We start from the raw sequence: 17,626 nt of genomic DNA, 5'->3' as shown, positions 1-17,626 counted from the left end.
GTGGGTGCAGAGGAGATAGAAGGTGAAGGGAGATCAAAGACTGGTCCGAGGTGACATAGGGTTTGAGAAAATGGGCAATTCTGAGAGTTGGGTCTACCTCCTCTGGGTGAAATCATGAGCTCTTCTCAGTTCTCTGTCATCCATGACGGTCTCCTCTGCTGCTTCTGTCATTGATGTGATCAGGAGATTCATGGAATCATATCTCTACCTTGTATAGGAAACTCCCCAAGTATGCCCGATCAATTCAGCTTTTTCAAGAATCATTCCCTAATTATACGAAATTGACTTGACTCCATATCCTATTGTGTAATGCAGGAAAAAAAAAAGTGTAATAATGAAAAATAAACATGCAATGAATGAATATATAGTTTTCTTCTTCTTCTTCTTCTTCTTCTTCTTTATATTATTATTATTATTTTATTAGATGAGACAAAGTACAATGCTTGCTTATCAAAGGAGGAAATTGAGATTCCTGATGTGGTTTTGAACCCACCAAATATTACACTCTATTAGAAGTTCAATATGAATAATGATATTCTTTAACATTTTAGAATCATGACCAAATATGAACACCACAAAGCTGGTGTGCCTCTATACAGAAATTCTACCACTAGCAAATGAGTAAGAACACTTGAATGAAATGAAAAATATAATTTCACCATTTCAAATGTCATGCAAGAATTCAACATGTACAGACCATCGGAACGAAGCTCACTTTCGCCATTATTTAATTATGCCTTCAAGCTTTCTTTCATCGGTGGCTTAACTGAGAATACGTAGATATGTAATAATATAAACGAATGACAAATTACATAAATTATTTCTCTCTGCATTTGTCAGCATAGTGCAGTTCCGATCACCAATAATCACAAGAAGAACATAAACCTTGCCTGAAACTACAAAAATTATTGCGATTTCTGATAACAATTTCCCTGTCATATATATGGTAGGCACGACCTTCGTAGCACAATGATAACCTTGGCAAATTCTTATATTCTTGAAAATGTATACTGGCACACCAGCTTTTGTGCTTATACGCCCAAAACAAACTGCCAGCTTCTCACTGCGAGAGAACAATGCCTGCTTCTCCTCCCGATCATGTGCATTATCCCCAACACTATCACAACCAGATAAAACTTGTGAGGTGTTATTTGGGACATAGCCAGCCAATCTCAACCTAAAGAGAACCGCCCTGTAAAGGATATAGACTTGCCTGAGGAGCAGACCGAAGCTGAGAATAAGATTGATTCCTCTGCATTTGAAGAGGAGAAAAAATCAGTTAATTTTCCTTTCAGGTAGTAACATTTTAGACAATAAAGCATGTTTTGTGCGAAAAGGATCCTCAGAGAGCTCCTGTTTTGTGCGAAAAGGATCCTTAGACAATAAGCATGTTTTGTGCAAACATGAGGCATGTGATTTTTTAGAATGGCAGTCTTGGTGGAATCAGGAGTTGCATTACTGGCCATCAATCCTACTTATGTGTAACAAAGTTTCATCTCAAATTATCACTCTCAACTTGTGATGATGTTACTTTACTAAAACAATCCTTGCTATTTTGCAATCGATATAGCTCTGCAATCTTATTTAGATTTTATTTTTTCATTGATTGACTCGTATCATTGCTGTCTCCAATCAGCAAAATAAGTATAGTTTTTTGCAACATAACAAAGAACTGTTGTGTTTTTTAAAGAAATCAACAAATTTATTAATTTGAAATTTGGTATTGGTATAAAAACTCTTAAGAGTCGATACACTCAAGTATGCTGGACCAATTCATCTTTTTCAAGAATCATTCCCTAATTATAAGGAATTAACTTGACTCCAACATGTACAGACCATCACAATCTCCATAGCACAATGTCAATCTTGGCAAATTATTCTATACTTGAAAAATGTATAGAGGCACACCAGCTTTTGTGCTATAAGCCCAGAACAAACTGACAGCTGATGAAAAAACGCCATCACAACACTACCTCATCCGTTCATTGCTAGACCACATAGCATAGCATTCCATTGCACAACATTCCTTCTAGTCATTGCTTTAAAAACTTGAAACGCAGCATTTATCCTACCATATTTTGCATACATGTCAAGCAATGTTGTACCCACCGTGATATCCATCTCATTCACCATCATCTTCAAAGCATAGACATGGACCCACCTGCCCATCACCAAATCCCCTGACTGCATGCAAGCCAATAAAACAAAGCGTAATGTGATTTATCCCTAACCCAAGCCCAATACCATTTCCCCAAGAAGCGAAAAAGCTTCCATAGTATAGCCACTCCGAACACAACCCACAATCATCATAGGCCAAGCAAGCTCATTTCCGTCTGGCATTTTCTCAAACAACCATCTTCCACTTTCCAATCCCTCCCCTTCATCACACCCTCCAAAAGCACAATCCATATAACACTACTTCGCTACCTCATTTCATCAAAACCTGCCTCATATCAGTCAAAAGACCACATTTTTTTTTTTTTTCCTAGTTGGTACTCACACAACACCACCCCCCCCCCCCCCCCCCCCCCCCAAGGAATTGCTTGCACCTAACAAGAATCGATTACATGCCTCTAACACCAAAATACAAACATCATACAAACTTGCGCTTGAACCCCAAACACATTATCACACAATTTCATGCGAGAGGAAAGGGTTACCTCATAGGTCCCTCTTACTTGAAGCCTTGAGTGTGCCTCATGTGTGTGTTTATTTGTATGACTGCATATAGCATGTTTCTTCTGTTATTGACATTGCATATAGCCTGGCTTAGAATATTTACAATAGCCTCTTTGCACATGAAGGTAAGGCTGCATATATCTGACCCTCTTTAGACCCCACAATGGGAAAAGCCTCGTGTATCTTTAGAATATTTACAATAGCCTCTTTGCACATGAAGGTAAGGCTGCATATATCTAACCCTCTTTAGACCCCACAATGGCAAAAGCCTCGTGTATCCTTTATTTATCTTAATAATGCTCATGTTGAGATAAAATGCTTCGCAGTTATTTTAAGTAGGTAATATCAACCATATATATCCCTTTTTTGTCGTTTAATTTGAGGAGGGGGCAGGTGGGGGTGTTGTGCATAAAGGACTTCAGCAAAAGCAGATTGACTTGACTCAGGTCTAACATTAACACAAATTCCTGAACCGTAAAGAGAACCACCCAGGAAAGGATATAGACTTGCCTGAGTAGCAGACCGAAGCTGGGAATAAGACTGATGCCTCTGGACTGTAAGGGTTGTGCTGCATTAGAAGGCCTAAAAAAAAAGTTACACCTGTTGAATAAATTCTCTCTTTGACAACACTTTTAAAAAAAAGAAAAAGAAAAAGAGAAAAAAAAAGGCCAAAAAAAGTTATCTCTAGTAAATAAACTGTAGGAAACTAGTTTTGAAAACTAGTGTTCCGTGTGAATGAAACTTGACTGCAACTTGGATGTCCATGTAAATCGTATTAGAACTGCAACGTGAATATAACGTTGGTTGTCTATGTATATCACGTTAGGCCATCAACGTGAATGTTACGATATTGATATCCTGGTGCATGCAGATTATTTAACGTATCCTTTCATGAGAAAAATGACCAGTTCTTACGTAATTGTGTCGAGACCTGGGAATGTCATCGACATATGTTACACCTACACAACATGTCGCCGTGTCTGGGAGATGATAATAACATAAATGATGCGTTGGAAGAACCAGGTGCAAATACTGGTTGTATGAGAAGGGTTGTGTCTATTTGAGTAAGGATGTGTTTGGGAGTGGTTATAAATCAACAGATACAATGTGTGAAACATTGCATCCCAATTGAAGTCATACCTAATCCGAAAAGACACTTCTATGCCTATAAATACCCACTTTGGCTGCCATTTCAATTAGTTCAGTTTTCCATTCTCTCTCTCCCTCTCCATATGAACCCAACCCAAGTGGGTGTGGGTTCAAGCCATATGGTCAAATGGTTCGAACCATTAGACCAAACATCTATAGCAATGAGCTATATTGCAATTGGTCTGAGCCAAATGGTTCGGATCGAACCCAATTCATTCTTATGTAGGAGAGAAACATTTTTGAGTCAGAGAGTATTGCACAGAGGACGTTCGAAGTATCCACGAGTTTGAGGTGCTACTAACTGTGGATGTAGACTATTGTATCATGAGAGACAAGCGCCATAGAGTCCATCGGCACCATGCGGGGCGAAAATTGTCTAGAACATAGTATCCAATACTAACCTCTGTCCAAGTTCTTTATTTATTATTATTCATTTTACTGCATTATTTTGCATGTTTAATTATATATTGAGTTGAATATTTAATTTAATTATTTCTTAGCATTTATTAATGTGTGTTATATCTTAAATATCACATGAAGTATATATTTTCCAACATAAACTAACTAAAAAAAAAATCCAAGAAAATAAGTTATCTGTGTTAGATAAATTATGTTTTTTGACAGGAAAAAAATAAATAAAAACTAAAGCAAGTAAATAAGGTAAAAGAAAGGGTAGTAGTGGTATTTTAAAATAATGATACATTAATGAGTTTATGGTCCTTCTTGTCATTTTTCTTAAGACAAAAAAGACAAATGGAGTCTATGTTACATGAACTCGGGTACAAGTGTCAGACTCGGGTATGTATCCATGCGTCGGACATGTCAAATCTCCTTATAGAAGGACACACGGACACGGCTAAATATTCATTTTATTAATTATTTTATTTTATGTTCTAGAGTAATGATACATTAATGAGTTTATGATCCTTCTTGTCATTTTTCTTAAGAAAAAAAAAAAAAAAAAAAAAAAAAAGGGACAAATGGAGTATATGTTACATGGACTCGGGTACAGGTGTCGGACACAGGTTGTATCCATGCGTCGGACGTGTCAAATCTCCTAATAGGACACACGGACACGGCTAAATATTCATTTTATTAATTATTTTATTTTATTTTTTAGAGTAAAGTAATGTTTTTATGTAATATAATGTTCAATATAGGCATTTAACTCATTTTAAAGTAATAATATAATATAATTGAATGATTGGATGTGCTTTTTAAGTACATGTCCAATCAAAAGTGTTGGACACATATCCCATACCCATGTCTAAGGGATATGTGCCCGACACGGGTACTTCATTACTTTTGAAGAGTCCATATAACAGGGAATGGAGTGCAAGTGTAGAAAAATGGAGTGCACTACTTTTGAAGAGTCCATGTAATAGAGAATGGAGTGCAAGTGTAGAAAAATGGAGTGCAAGTGTAGAAAAATGGAGTGCGAATACCGCCTCCCTTATTTTATTCTCCTTTGTTTGGTTGGTTTCCATTTATTGTATTTATACATATCAGACCAACCAAATAAAGGAGAGATGAAATAATTTTTAACTATTAAAAAATATTATTTTCTCTCTTTCATTTGGTAATATTAGCCATCAACATACCAAACAAAAGTATTTATACCAGTAACCACCCAAACAAAAATGTAAGAAAATAATTTTAAAATATTCATTCTATAAATGTAATATTCATTATCATCGTTTTAAATATGTAATTCCTTTGCTCATCATAAAGGTCACAATTTCCTTTCTAGCATGTCCCAAAATAAGTGTTTAACTTTGCTTTCTGAGATGTTTCACATTTCAACATTTCCAAATTACCCTTTTAAGTTTTGAAAGTCTTTTCCAATCAATAAAGTGAATGTTTAAATTTTATTTGGTTAGTTTTGTAGTTTCTATAGAAGATAATGAATTGAATACATGCTTTCTTAGAAAGTTGGAATCCTAAAGTGTGACATTTATTATGGGATGAAGGGAGTATCCCCGTCCTAGTTTCATAGTCCCTACTCGAAAAACACGCATTTAATGCATTGAACCCATTTGAAATTACCAAGTTTCCCTTTGAAGTTTAAATGTATCTATTATCAAGTTTTAGATTTTTTTAAAAACATAAAAGGGTGTTTATGTAAGATGCATTTACCTCACTTTGACTTTTCAAATGGGGCAAGTTTTTTGAAACAACCAAAAAAGGAACATTCAAACTGTGATAATGTAGTTGCAAATTTAAGACAATGCACTAAATGCATTTCTAAAAGGAAAGTGGATGTTCCTTTTTGGGATGTCCCAAAATAAATGTCCACTTTCATTCCTAAGATGTTTCAAATTTCAAGTTCCCTAAATTATCCATCAGTTTTGAAAATCTTTTCAAATCAATAAAGTAAATGTATGAATTTTATTCGATTAGTTTTGTAATTTCTAAAGGGAACAATGCACTAAATGCACGTTCCCTTAACGAATTAGAATCCCAAAGGGTGATATTTATTATGGAATGGAGGGAGTAATTAATACTCCCTCTATTCCAGGTTAATAGTCCCTTTTTAATATTACATTTCTCTATGAATTTCAGAGTCTCTCTCTTACCCCACTCCAAACCCTAAGCGCCCTTATATATGGGGCTACAAAAGACTAGTTAGGGTCCACAACCCATGAGCAAAAACTGGGTCAAAAATTTTCCTCGGCACCAAGCCCGTGAACCCCCAGAGCTTTGGTGGGCTTGGAACCTCACAAATCTCATCCAACGAGTTGCGAGCCGGCACCAAATTCGGGCCACAACATCACATAAACAAGTATTGATGATATGTAAGAAAATCCAAACATAATTAATACATTAAGAAATACAAAAGTAATAAAATGAGACCACTTTTATGGAGCCTCTTCTCCCATTGGGGGCTTTAGGCAGCCACCGTAACTGTCCTAAGGTTGAGCATCCCCTAATCAATTAACATTTATTACTTTTGAATTTTTTTTTTTAACCTACCAAACAAAGGAGGAAGAAAATAATTTTTAGACATTCATACTATAAATCTTATATTTATTATTATATTCATTTTAGATTTGTAATTATTATTATGATTATATTAACCATAATAGTCATATATACTTTCAAAAGTATTTACAACATTTACACTATGATGATGTGATAGCATAATAATAAGTAAAATTTTAATACAACCATGACGTAAATTTTGCAAATGCAAAAACCTAATGGTCCACCAATCTAAATTTAACTTAAATAACTTAAAAAAATTTGGCAGCCTCCATTTTTGAACAATAATATACATATATATATATATATATATAAAGACAGAGAGAAGGGGGGAACTTATATTCTAGATTTGTCCTAGTGGTCTTTGTGTCTTAACTCCCAAGTTCAAGTTCAAGTTCAAGGTTTCAAGACTCGTAGAGAGAGGGAAAAAACTTACACTACAACTTGCGGGAAGAGATGAGTAAGGTATGTGAACTTAACTTCATATCTGCCTTTTGAAATCTTCCCAAGATATTTTCCAAATATCTTTTAATTGTTTAAGATTGTATTAATTCTGTTACAAAAACTAGATTGAAAGAGATGAAAACTTTATTATACAGAAAAGGTATTTTCCTTAATTTCTTTTTCCTTTTAGAAATGATCAGTTTAGTTGTCATACTTTAGCCTAAATATCCTAATAGGAAGGATTAAAAAAAAAATCTTCCAAAAGATAAACTAAAATGTTGATATCCTTTACTATTGCAATGCATATAACCTAGATGTCATTGAAAAATGAACCACTTTGACTTACTTTTTGAATGTGTAAATAGATCTACAAAAGTTGCATCTTCACATTTGTATTCTTTTAGGCATAGTATTATTATGATTCGAACATCATGATTTTCTAGGGTTTAGTTTGCAGATGGTTTAATACTTGATTAAAAAGAATGTTTTATGAAACTATATCAAGATTAATTTTAAAATTCTAATTTTTTAGACCATGGGCCAGTATATATTTTTTTTGGATAAGTAAAATTGCAAAAAAACGAATGGACCAGTATATTTAGTTGAAGAATACAGATCACTTCATCTAGGATGCAAACAAACCTCATCCAAAACACAGATTTAGCTTTCAGGTCGTATCATTGCCCAGTTATTATTCTAAGACCAAGAATTTTTTTCTCATATCCAGTCCACTTCTTGTGCTAAGATATGAGAAAGAAACACTTGGCTAAATTAGTAACATGGCCAAAGATAATATCCATCAGATTGTACGGTTATATTTTGACATATACTTAGAGAAGCAATTATTATATTTTTTTTATATACAAAATCATATTTGATCAAGCAACCAATTGCACTGATGATAACAGTAATATAATTAATTAATGAACTAATTTACATTAACTTATGTGTTTGTTTATCATTGGAATCAAACAGTAATGCTAACTAGCGGCATACTTTTTCCTTTTTCTTTCTAAGAGATAAAGAGCTATTAGACAGAACTATTAAACAAATTGATTCATTAACTAACTTGAATAATCTATCAACCCTAGATTCCAAATATTGTAAAAATATATAAATAAATACAGTGATTTTTTGTGATTTAGAGTGGTGAATAATGAAGTTGATATGGAAGAGGGTTCATCAACTTTGCGGTGGACTGAAATTCTGATCCTTAGTTATTGTAAGATACTTAATATTTACATAAGTTCAGAAAATGAAGGCAAATTCTGGACCAACCAGAGTATATAAACCAAATGTATGATCAGTAAACAGGAGATCTCACTGACTCTAGATATTTTCAATATCTAACAACACCAAATGGTCTAAGTTTTGGAAAGGGCAACAATATAAGTGCAACTACCAAAATAGGTCAATAATACAAGAATCTCTAAATTAATATATAATCCTTTTGAATCATAGGAACAATAATATTTCATATCTTTAATTATTGATTTAATAAAAGAATCCAACATACCTTTCATTTTAGAAGTAGTAACTAGTTTTCCACTGAAAAGAAATTATCAATACCTACTTGCATTTATCTGATGCCACCTTCTAGCTTCCACACTTTTTTCCACTACAAAGAAAGAATAAAGCAACTTATGAGCATCTTAAAAAAAAAAAAAAATCCTATAATTTTATTTTCTTTAGGGATTATGCAAGGAAAAAGTAACTGTAATCCAACTTTAAACACACAGAGAAACAACTTTTGGAACCAAAATTCAGCCCAATGAGGGGCCAAAAATTTCATTTTCATGCATAATAATACTCCGCCATCAAGGTAAGACTAACTTTCAACATTTACATTATATTGACACTTCTACAAAAACCAATATGTTTTTCTATTCCCAAGGCAGTCAAACTGCACTTCCAATAAAGAAAATGGAAAAACAGAAACGCAGCTTACTATGCACTACCTTCTGGGCATAATTAATAACAGCACTTACTAGACAATATTGTACATATTCCCAGTTTGGTTTATGCTCCGTAGTGGTTTAATCATCTTAGTCAATTGTATTCATTCACTGAAAAGGATTAATTTTGCAGGATGAAGGTGCAGTCCAACATAAGAAGGAAAAGCCGGATTGGCTTCAGCCATTTCTGCAACGGACCTTCTTCAGCTCTTGTTTGATTCATGAAGTTAGCAAAAATGAGTTAAACAAGTATTGCATCACCTGTGAGTTACCTGCCTGCCGACACTGTATCTCTTCAGGTACTCATGGACAACACAAGATACTTAAAATTTATCGACATGTCTACAAGGATGTTGTCCCCATTAGCGACATGGAGAAACATATTGATTGTTCTAAAATTCAGGTAGTACTTCTTTAACTGAAAAGTAATATATTAAAATTTTAAAGTAACTTTGACCTTGTTTAGTATTTTTTAAATATCCTATAATTGATAAGATCTGCTTTTGTTCACATTACAAGCAATAGTTGTCATGCACTTCTGTTAAATGGAACATCCCTTGGACTAGGATGTGTGGATGCCAACATTTATAAGTTTCTAACTATTGCATCAATCTAACATTTTCAATCTTATGTTTATATGTTTGAGACATCACTTCTTAAAAAATTATTTACAATAAACATAAAAACTCCAAATACTTTTTGACAGATTTGCAAAATTGTTCAAAAGAGATCTAAATAGCACGTTCCACATCTGACTTCTGAGAAGACCCGAAATCAGCATCGATGGCTCTTTTTATTTTGTTTTTAGTTCTTGTTGAAAATTGAACTTTAAAAGTTTGTGTCATTAATCTGTTGGCAATTTGTGCTCAACCATTGTCTAGTACAACAGTCCTCCCAAAACAGAACATCACCCTTAAGATGGGATTTTGGCACTCGGGCTTGCTTAATCGGCATACAGATGAAAGATTTTGTATTCATCTTCCACACACCCTAAGCAAAGACTTGATGTCTACACTTATCATAAACCATGAAATATTAACATCCTCTCACAGCAGGCTCTAGTGAGAGGATGTTAATATTTGGTTGGCATCAAATTTGACCCTGGCACGCTCACAAATTGACTAAATCGTCCTAGATCAATTTTGGACCAAACCTTAAGCTCCAACTCCATATCCCACCTCAATTCTGTCTTTGATCCTTGAAAGAAGTTCACCTTTATTCAGATTTCCTATTGGAAGTTATGAAAAAAAATATATATTAGACATTTTTGACTTGTCGGATAGTATATCTGCTAGAAATTTTGTACATATAATTTATTTATTTTTTTGTGTATTGCAATAATGAACATATATACTAATTTTGACCTAGTTAAATCCTCAACCTTCGACTTGAAAAGCTAGCAGAGATACGCCAGGTCGTACCCCTTGTGCTTGTTTGAAATTTTACTAACTACTTTTTCTTTTCTTTTTTTTCTTTTTTTTTTTTATAAGTAAAAATTTTATTAAAAAAAAGAGGCTCAAAAAGGGTAGAGGATCCCAAAGAAACACAAAGGCCAAAAAACGCCTCAAGCCTTCAATGAGGCCAAAAAAGAAACAATCTCCTCAAAAGATCTATAATCTCTCCCTGAAACCCAACAAAAAAGAGTGAAAATAATAGAGAACTTAAGCATAGAGACAGGTTTCTCCTTTCCATCGAAATATCTCCGATTTCTCTCCAACCAAATGCACCACCAAATACAAAGAGGAGTAGCCCTCCAGGCATCCTGAATGAGATCCCCCACTGAGAAGCCTCTCCAAGCCTCAATCAACCCTCTAGTGGAACAAGGAATAACCCAGGGAATCCCAAACAAACCAAGCATCAAAATACCCCCTCAAAGTGGCCTTCTTTGCTTGGACTTCTGTTTTGGGAAGGATTTTAACCCAGGATAATTTGAGAAGGAGGAATCAGGTGGTGGTTAACCGTTGTTTCTTGTGCTTTATTAACTACTTAACAGTAAAAACCCATGTGTGTCCAAATTTGTAGTCTCTTTTAGAGAGCATGTAGTAGGATATTTATCCAATTTTGATGCAATTTTAGTATTACCATTCTAGTGGGTAATGTGGGTTTTCAAGAGTAATCTATATTGATGTAATTTCATCATAGTTTGGATTTTCATGTTGATTGTATTTGCCCATAGATTTAAATGCAACTTTCGTTGAACCGTGTAAATTCTTGTGATCGAATCTTGGTAATGGAATTTCTGTGAGACTCAAAACACAAGAACTATCAAGACAATGATTATTGGTGTAGTACAACAGTTCTCTTTTTCTTCATGACTACATCTGCTATTCTTTGTTATTGCAGACCTACAAATGCAACAAGCAGTTGGTCATATCTCTGAATCCTCTGCCACACAGCGGTTCACAAATAGATGTGAATGCAGCATGTGTGGTGTGCAACAGGAAATTACTGGACCCAAATGCCAACCGCTACTGCTCAATTGCATGCAAGGTAAGAAGGCGAGACATGACTAGTTCATTATCATTGTTTCCTTTGTTCAAACATCTATTGACATTGTTTGAAATTGAATTCAAAATTTTCAGGTTGAAGTTTTTTCAAGGAAGGCAAATGAATCTGAACCTCCCTTTCTTGCTGTCCAAAGTTCGCCTTCAGATGAAGAAGGCAGACAGGCTACAATAGTGAAGAGAAAGCGCGAGAGGAAAGGAGTGCCTCATAGGTCTCCTCTTACCTGAAGGCTTAAGTGTGACTACTTCTCACTCATTCTTTCTGGAGATGGAAGCATCATCTTCGTGTAGATCATTATAAACTAAAATGGAACAAAAATATGAGTCTGCTTGTGTGTATTTCTATGTATGACTCTGCTTACAGTGTGTTTTTTTTTCTCTTTTTGACATTACATTTGGGATTGCCCATCTTTATAATATTTACAAAGTGTAGGTAATATCCAGCTTATAGATCTTTTTTTGTGGTTTAGTTTCAGGAGGGAGTTGTACATTGTAGAACTTCAGTACAAGCAGACTGACTCAGGTCTAACCTTATCGCAAATTCCTGAACCACCCAGTAAAGGAAATAGACTTTGATTAATCGGCATAACAAGATGAAATATTTTTACACCCAAAAATCTCAAGAGAAGTTTCAATAGCACAGATATAGAGAAAAATCCAATTGGAGCAAATCATAAAACTGTTAGCATGTAATGTCAATTCTACCAATAAAAGCATTCCCAACAATTATATCACTTGATGGAACAATTATATTTTCTGGCAATGACATAATAATCCTTCAATAAATAGAATCAAAGAAAAATGTGTTCTGGGGAAACATTTATTGCCAAAAATCTTTCCAGAAAGACCTGGTGTTAAATGGAAGGAGAGTCTGAAGACGACATCACATGATTTTGAGAGAAATTTGCACCAACCACAATTCCAACGAAGAAGACTTGAGAAAGAAGTAGCAATTCGTGTCTCATGGAACAGATTTCAAGCACCGGTGATCGAGAAACCCTAATTGTTCTTCTAGGAGTGGGAGACGAGACCTTGACAGAAAATGGTATTCTAATACAATTGTATATTCGTATGATCAAGTATTGTGATGTTGTTAAAAAAAGTAAAAAATAAAATATATATACACATATTTATTAAAATATAATAATATATATTATACACATATATAATGATAGAATATAAGAGTAATAATTTTTTTTTTTTGGAAAGGGATAAACATTTTTAAAATTTTAAATCAACTTTGACATAATAACATGGGACAGGTGAGACATCAAACATGTCGTGTAATTAATAATAATATAAAGTGATTATATTTTTAATAGAAAATTATAAGGGTATTAAAAAAGATTATATGAATAATCTAAATTTAAATTTAAACAATTTTAATACAATAAGCACCAGTACAGTGACATGCAATGGTATTGTCATACAGTGTGTCCAAAAATAAAGCCTTAGCCCAACCAACAATATGTTCGACAAAAAATGGCACAGTCAAATATGTGTCCAATAAGAATAAGGCTAATAAAAAATATACTACAAAGTAAGTCCGACTTTTGTTCGAGAAATTTTTTTTATTTTTATTTTTAAAGTAAAAACGATGGGCAACATTAAAATTTTTTTTTTTTTTGATAAGTAGAAATAATATTTATTGTTTAAAGGAGAGTATTTATTGTTTTTCAAATTAATATTTTTAATGGGCAACATTAAAAATATTAATTTGAAAAAAAATAAATACTCCTTTAAATCAATTTCATCATAGGATGAGATACGTAAACAATATGTACTGGCATATTGAACACGTCCCCTCTAAGGCTAAAGTAATTATATATATATATATATATATATATATAGATAAGTAATTATATATATATATATAGCTAGCATGTATTTCTCATATATGATTTTTGTAAGTCATAAAGAAAGAGATTACGAGAAAGATTAAAATTTAATTCTAAATTAGTTTTTATATGACATGTGCCACGTAAGGACATGCAACGACATTATACAATAAGCATAAAATGCATTGGCATACCAAACATGTTCCTATAATACTAAAGTAATTAAGAATAATGGAAAATGATGAGAAGGAACTTAATGTAAATTTAAAAAACTTTTATACAAGTGCCATGTGAATTACATGAAATGGCATTGTAAAATATGCGTCCAACAAAATGAAGACTAATAAAAAATGTTGCAACATCAGTTTGAATTTTGTCCGGTATATGGTTTTGGAGAAAATCCACGTGGCCAACCTCATTTGTGCAAAATAAAGGCAATGATGATTATGATGATGATTTTTTGAAGTAAAAACCATTGGCAACATTAAGAAGAGTACCTTAAGAACAATAAATACACTAATTTTATATGGATATATAATATTTAGGTCCTCACTGCTGATGTAAACTAATAACAAATGGATACGTCTTCTTTCATTACCAAATTAGAGTGGGTGGGGTACATACTCATCTTTGGTTTGGTAATGAAAGAAGACGTATCCATTTGTTATTGGTCCACATCAGCGGCAAGGACGGTGTACATCCTCACCGATGAAGACCCAAGTATTATCCATTTTAAATTTGTTCTAATTACTGGATAAGACACATAAGCAATATGCGCTGGCATATTGAACACGCCCCCTCTTAACACTAAAATAATCAAATAAAATATGAAGTTAGATTGTATATATCATTTATGATTTTCGGGCGTAATAAAGAGATTATGAGAATCGTCGTAATTTTAATTTTAAAATTAGTCTTTGCTAGACATGTGCCCACATGTAACCGCATTGTACAACTATAAATCTCTCCCTCCAAAGGAAAAGTAATTAAGAATAATATAGGGTCAGTATAGAAATGGTCCCAACTCCAACAGCCAAAACTCTGCCCTTTACTCCTTAAAATACACAGCTTCTCTTTCAATCTCTTTGCTTATCCCCCGCACACCTCTCCCTTCTCTCTATTTGGCCTTCTCCCTCCTTTCACTTCTCTCTTTTCTTTCCTCACTTGTTTACCCCATCTTCTTCTTCTTTGTTCCTACTATTTTCAACCCCTTTATTGTTAGTTTATATTTTTCTTGCTTGAATTTAAGAAAAAAATTTAAAGGATTATGTGATTTATCATCAGGAGTGGGGTTCTTTTTTCAACTAATGAAGAAAATACTATGACCGGAGGTCTTGACGCAACAATAAAGTTGCTCCATTGTGAATTAGAGGTAACAAGTTCGAAATCAAAAACAGTCTCAACAGGAAACAACCTCTCCGCATGTGAAGAAGGTAAGGATGCTATATCTGTTCTCCCCAAACTTCTTAGCGATGGGAGTCTCATATACTAAGTTAGTCTCTCTTTTTTTCCTTCTAAAAATCCCCCAGGCCAGACTGTGAGATTGGTCCATTAATTATATATATATATATATATATATATATATAAGCATCTAATTTGTAAAGTATTACATAGTGCCCCGTAATTTTCCCCTACTATTCTTCTTCCTCTTCATTTTTTTAAAAAAAAATCTCTTTAAATAAATTTGAAATCCCTTTCTTCAATTAAATCTTAATTTTTTAATAGGTTATTTTGACCATATATGCTTAAAGATAGTCTTCTAAGATCAATCCTAGATATATAATATTTCATCAAACTTTATTTTCAGGTGAGGAGGAATAATTTTAACAAATTTGCTGTGACTTAGAAAGAAAAAAAGAAAAAAGAAAGACACAAATTTTATACTCAAACTAACGTGCCCATTATTGATTTAATTTTTTATTTATTTTTTTTTATCAAGTACATTGTGCTCCCTTAAATTAAATCCTGGCTCCGTCCCTATGAGGACATAAGGAACTTCACGAGCAATGCCAGAAAGAGAGAAACATAACAAACACTTATGTTGAAGTTGCCCTTAACTCTTCACATGATAATGATCATAATGTAGGACACAATTCATCAAAGAATAAACGTAGGAGGCATGGATGATAATTTAAAGCCATTGTCTAGATGGCACTCTCAAGGTAATGGAAGGAGGAGTTGGACTAAGAAGGGTGGTAATTGTATTAAATCTCTTCGTCCCAAGCAAAACTTGAGAAACAGGGAACCTTCTAATTAATTAACCAACAGGCTAGTGGCCTAACTGCACCAGGCCCCTACTTCTCAAAGGGAGGTCAGGGTTCAAGCCTCCTCAAGAAAAAAAAAAAAAAAAAAAAAAAAAAACTAAGTTAATTATGGTGACCCTCCTAAAAAAAAAAAAAAAAAAAAACACAAAACTGACTGACTCCAAAGAATGCTTTACTTAAAGAAATTATACTATAGTGCAAGAAACATTTTTTTTTTTTCCGTGCTTCTTCCTCTTCTTAAAATCTAGTCATTAATATTATTTGCATATTTGATTTACATAAAGAGGTCAATTATTTTTATTTTTTATTTTCTTTTACTTTTGTTTGGTGCATTTTAGAACCACCAAAATTTTGTAAATTCTATATAGTTATGTTTGTTTGATTAAATAATGACTCAGATGATCAGAATGGATTTGCAACTTATATCCAGTAGAAGACCTATACTAAAGAGAACAGCTTAGAAGAATTTGATGTGTATCTATTTGAGCTTGCCCATGGGATGAACGACATACCGGTATCTATTTGAGCTTGCCCGTGGGACAAACGACACACCAACACTGCTGTTGTCTTGTGGATGTTAGCATCTTCCGAGTTGTTGAGACCTAAGTCACACAATTCTTCTAAATAGATGCCACTCTTACTATCTCACCTCGCTGCTTCTACTACACCCACTATGTGTGACTTAGATTTTGCTGCTTTTGCACTCCCGCTCCTGCTCTATGTGCCTTAGGTTGAAACATTATCGTTACATAATTGGAAACTAGCAGATGTGAAAGAATTTGCTTTTAGCACTTGCAGTATGAGCCACATTGCAATTTGTTCAAATTTGGGCATGGGAAAGATCTTTGCAACACTCAGTTCCATTGGATATGGTGGGCCAAGATTGGCTCAATGGGACAACACCAAGAAAGTGAACATTGAGAATATGCCACTAATTTGAATGCAGCCTGAGAAGTATGCCACAGGAAATTGTTGGACCCAACTGCCAACCGCTACTGTTCAATTGCATGCAAAGTAAGGTGTGACATGAGTAGTTCACTATATTTGTTTCCTTTGTTCAAACATCTGTTTACTTTGTTTGAAATTGAAATCAAAATTTGCAGGTTGAAGCATTTTCAAGAAAAGAAAATAACTCTGAACCTCCATTTCTTGTTGATCAAAGTCCACCAGCAGACAATTAATGACAACAAGGAAGAGAAAACGCTAGAGAAAAGGAGCACCTCGGAGGTCTCTATTACCTGAAGGCTTGAGTCTACCTACCTCTCACTCATTCTCTTTGGAGATTGAAGTATCAGCTTCATGCAGCTCAATATAAACTAATATTAGAACTCTGCTTGTGTGTTTCTATGTATGACCTCCTCTTATGGTTTTTTTTTTTCCAAATTTTGGAACAGCGTCTTCTCATGCGAAGATAAGACTACATACATCTCACTGGGCTACCCCCCCAATCTTAATAATCTTCCTGCTGAGTTAAATGATTCGCGAGTTATTTTGAACATGTAATATCAAACATACTCTTCCCCCTTCCCCCTTTTTTTGTGGTTTGGTTTGAGGAGTGGGGTGTCCATGGTAGGACTTCAGTACAAGTAAACTGACTCAGATCTAACCTTACCGTGTGTTCCTTAAACATAGAGAGAACTACTCGGTAAAGGAAATAGGCTTACCTGAGGACCAAATCAGAGTTGAGAACAACATTGATACCTTTAGACCACAAGGCTTGTGCTGCATTAGGGAAAAAATAATATTAAAGAAAGATGATATACAGGGGCGGAGCTACTGAAGGGCTAACAGCCCAGATCCAAAGAAAAAAA

General features: G+C 33.9%; 1 protein-coding gene across 17 annotated transcripts in view; it reads right to left on the bottom strand.

The window, feature by feature from the left end:
• Positions 1 to 641: 641 nt before the first annotated feature.
• Positions 642 to 17,626, bottom strand: part of LOC132266403 (pentatricopeptide repeat-containing protein At1g08070, chloroplastic-like) — a 37,332-nt gene continuing 20,347 nt past the window's right edge. For 7 of the 17 annotated variants that reach the window (XM_059767267.1, XM_059767262.1, XM_059767258.1 and 4 more), the window contains 3 exons: positions 8,824 to 8,872; positions 3,190 to 3,261; positions 642 to 1,252 (listed from right to left, as the gene is read on the bottom strand). In XM_059767267.1, coding sequence (XP_059623250.1) covers positions 763 to 1,252; positions 3,190 to 3,261; positions 8,824 to 8,872 — 611 coding nt within the window. In that variant the 3' untranslated portion in view covers positions 642 to 762. Of the gene's footprint in view, positions 1,253 to 3,189; positions 3,262 to 8,770; positions 8,873 to 17,626 lie in introns of those variants that run through there. The other 10 variants (XR_009468608.1, XR_009468610.1, XR_009468607.1 and 7 more) reach the window with 7 other exon arrangements.

The sequence above is a fragment of the Cornus florida genome, unplaced genomic scaffold (assembly GCF_030987335.1).
Source record: "Cornus florida cultivar Cherokee Brave unplaced genomic scaffold, ASM3098733v1 CherokeeBrave_3.0.0_Hap2_Chr07, whole genome shotgun sequence".
NCBI lineage: Eukaryota > Viridiplantae > Streptophyta > Magnoliopsida > Cornales > Cornaceae > Cornus > Cornus florida.
Note: the sequence above shows the minus strand (reverse complement) of the source record. Positions and strands in the feature narration are given on the sequence as shown.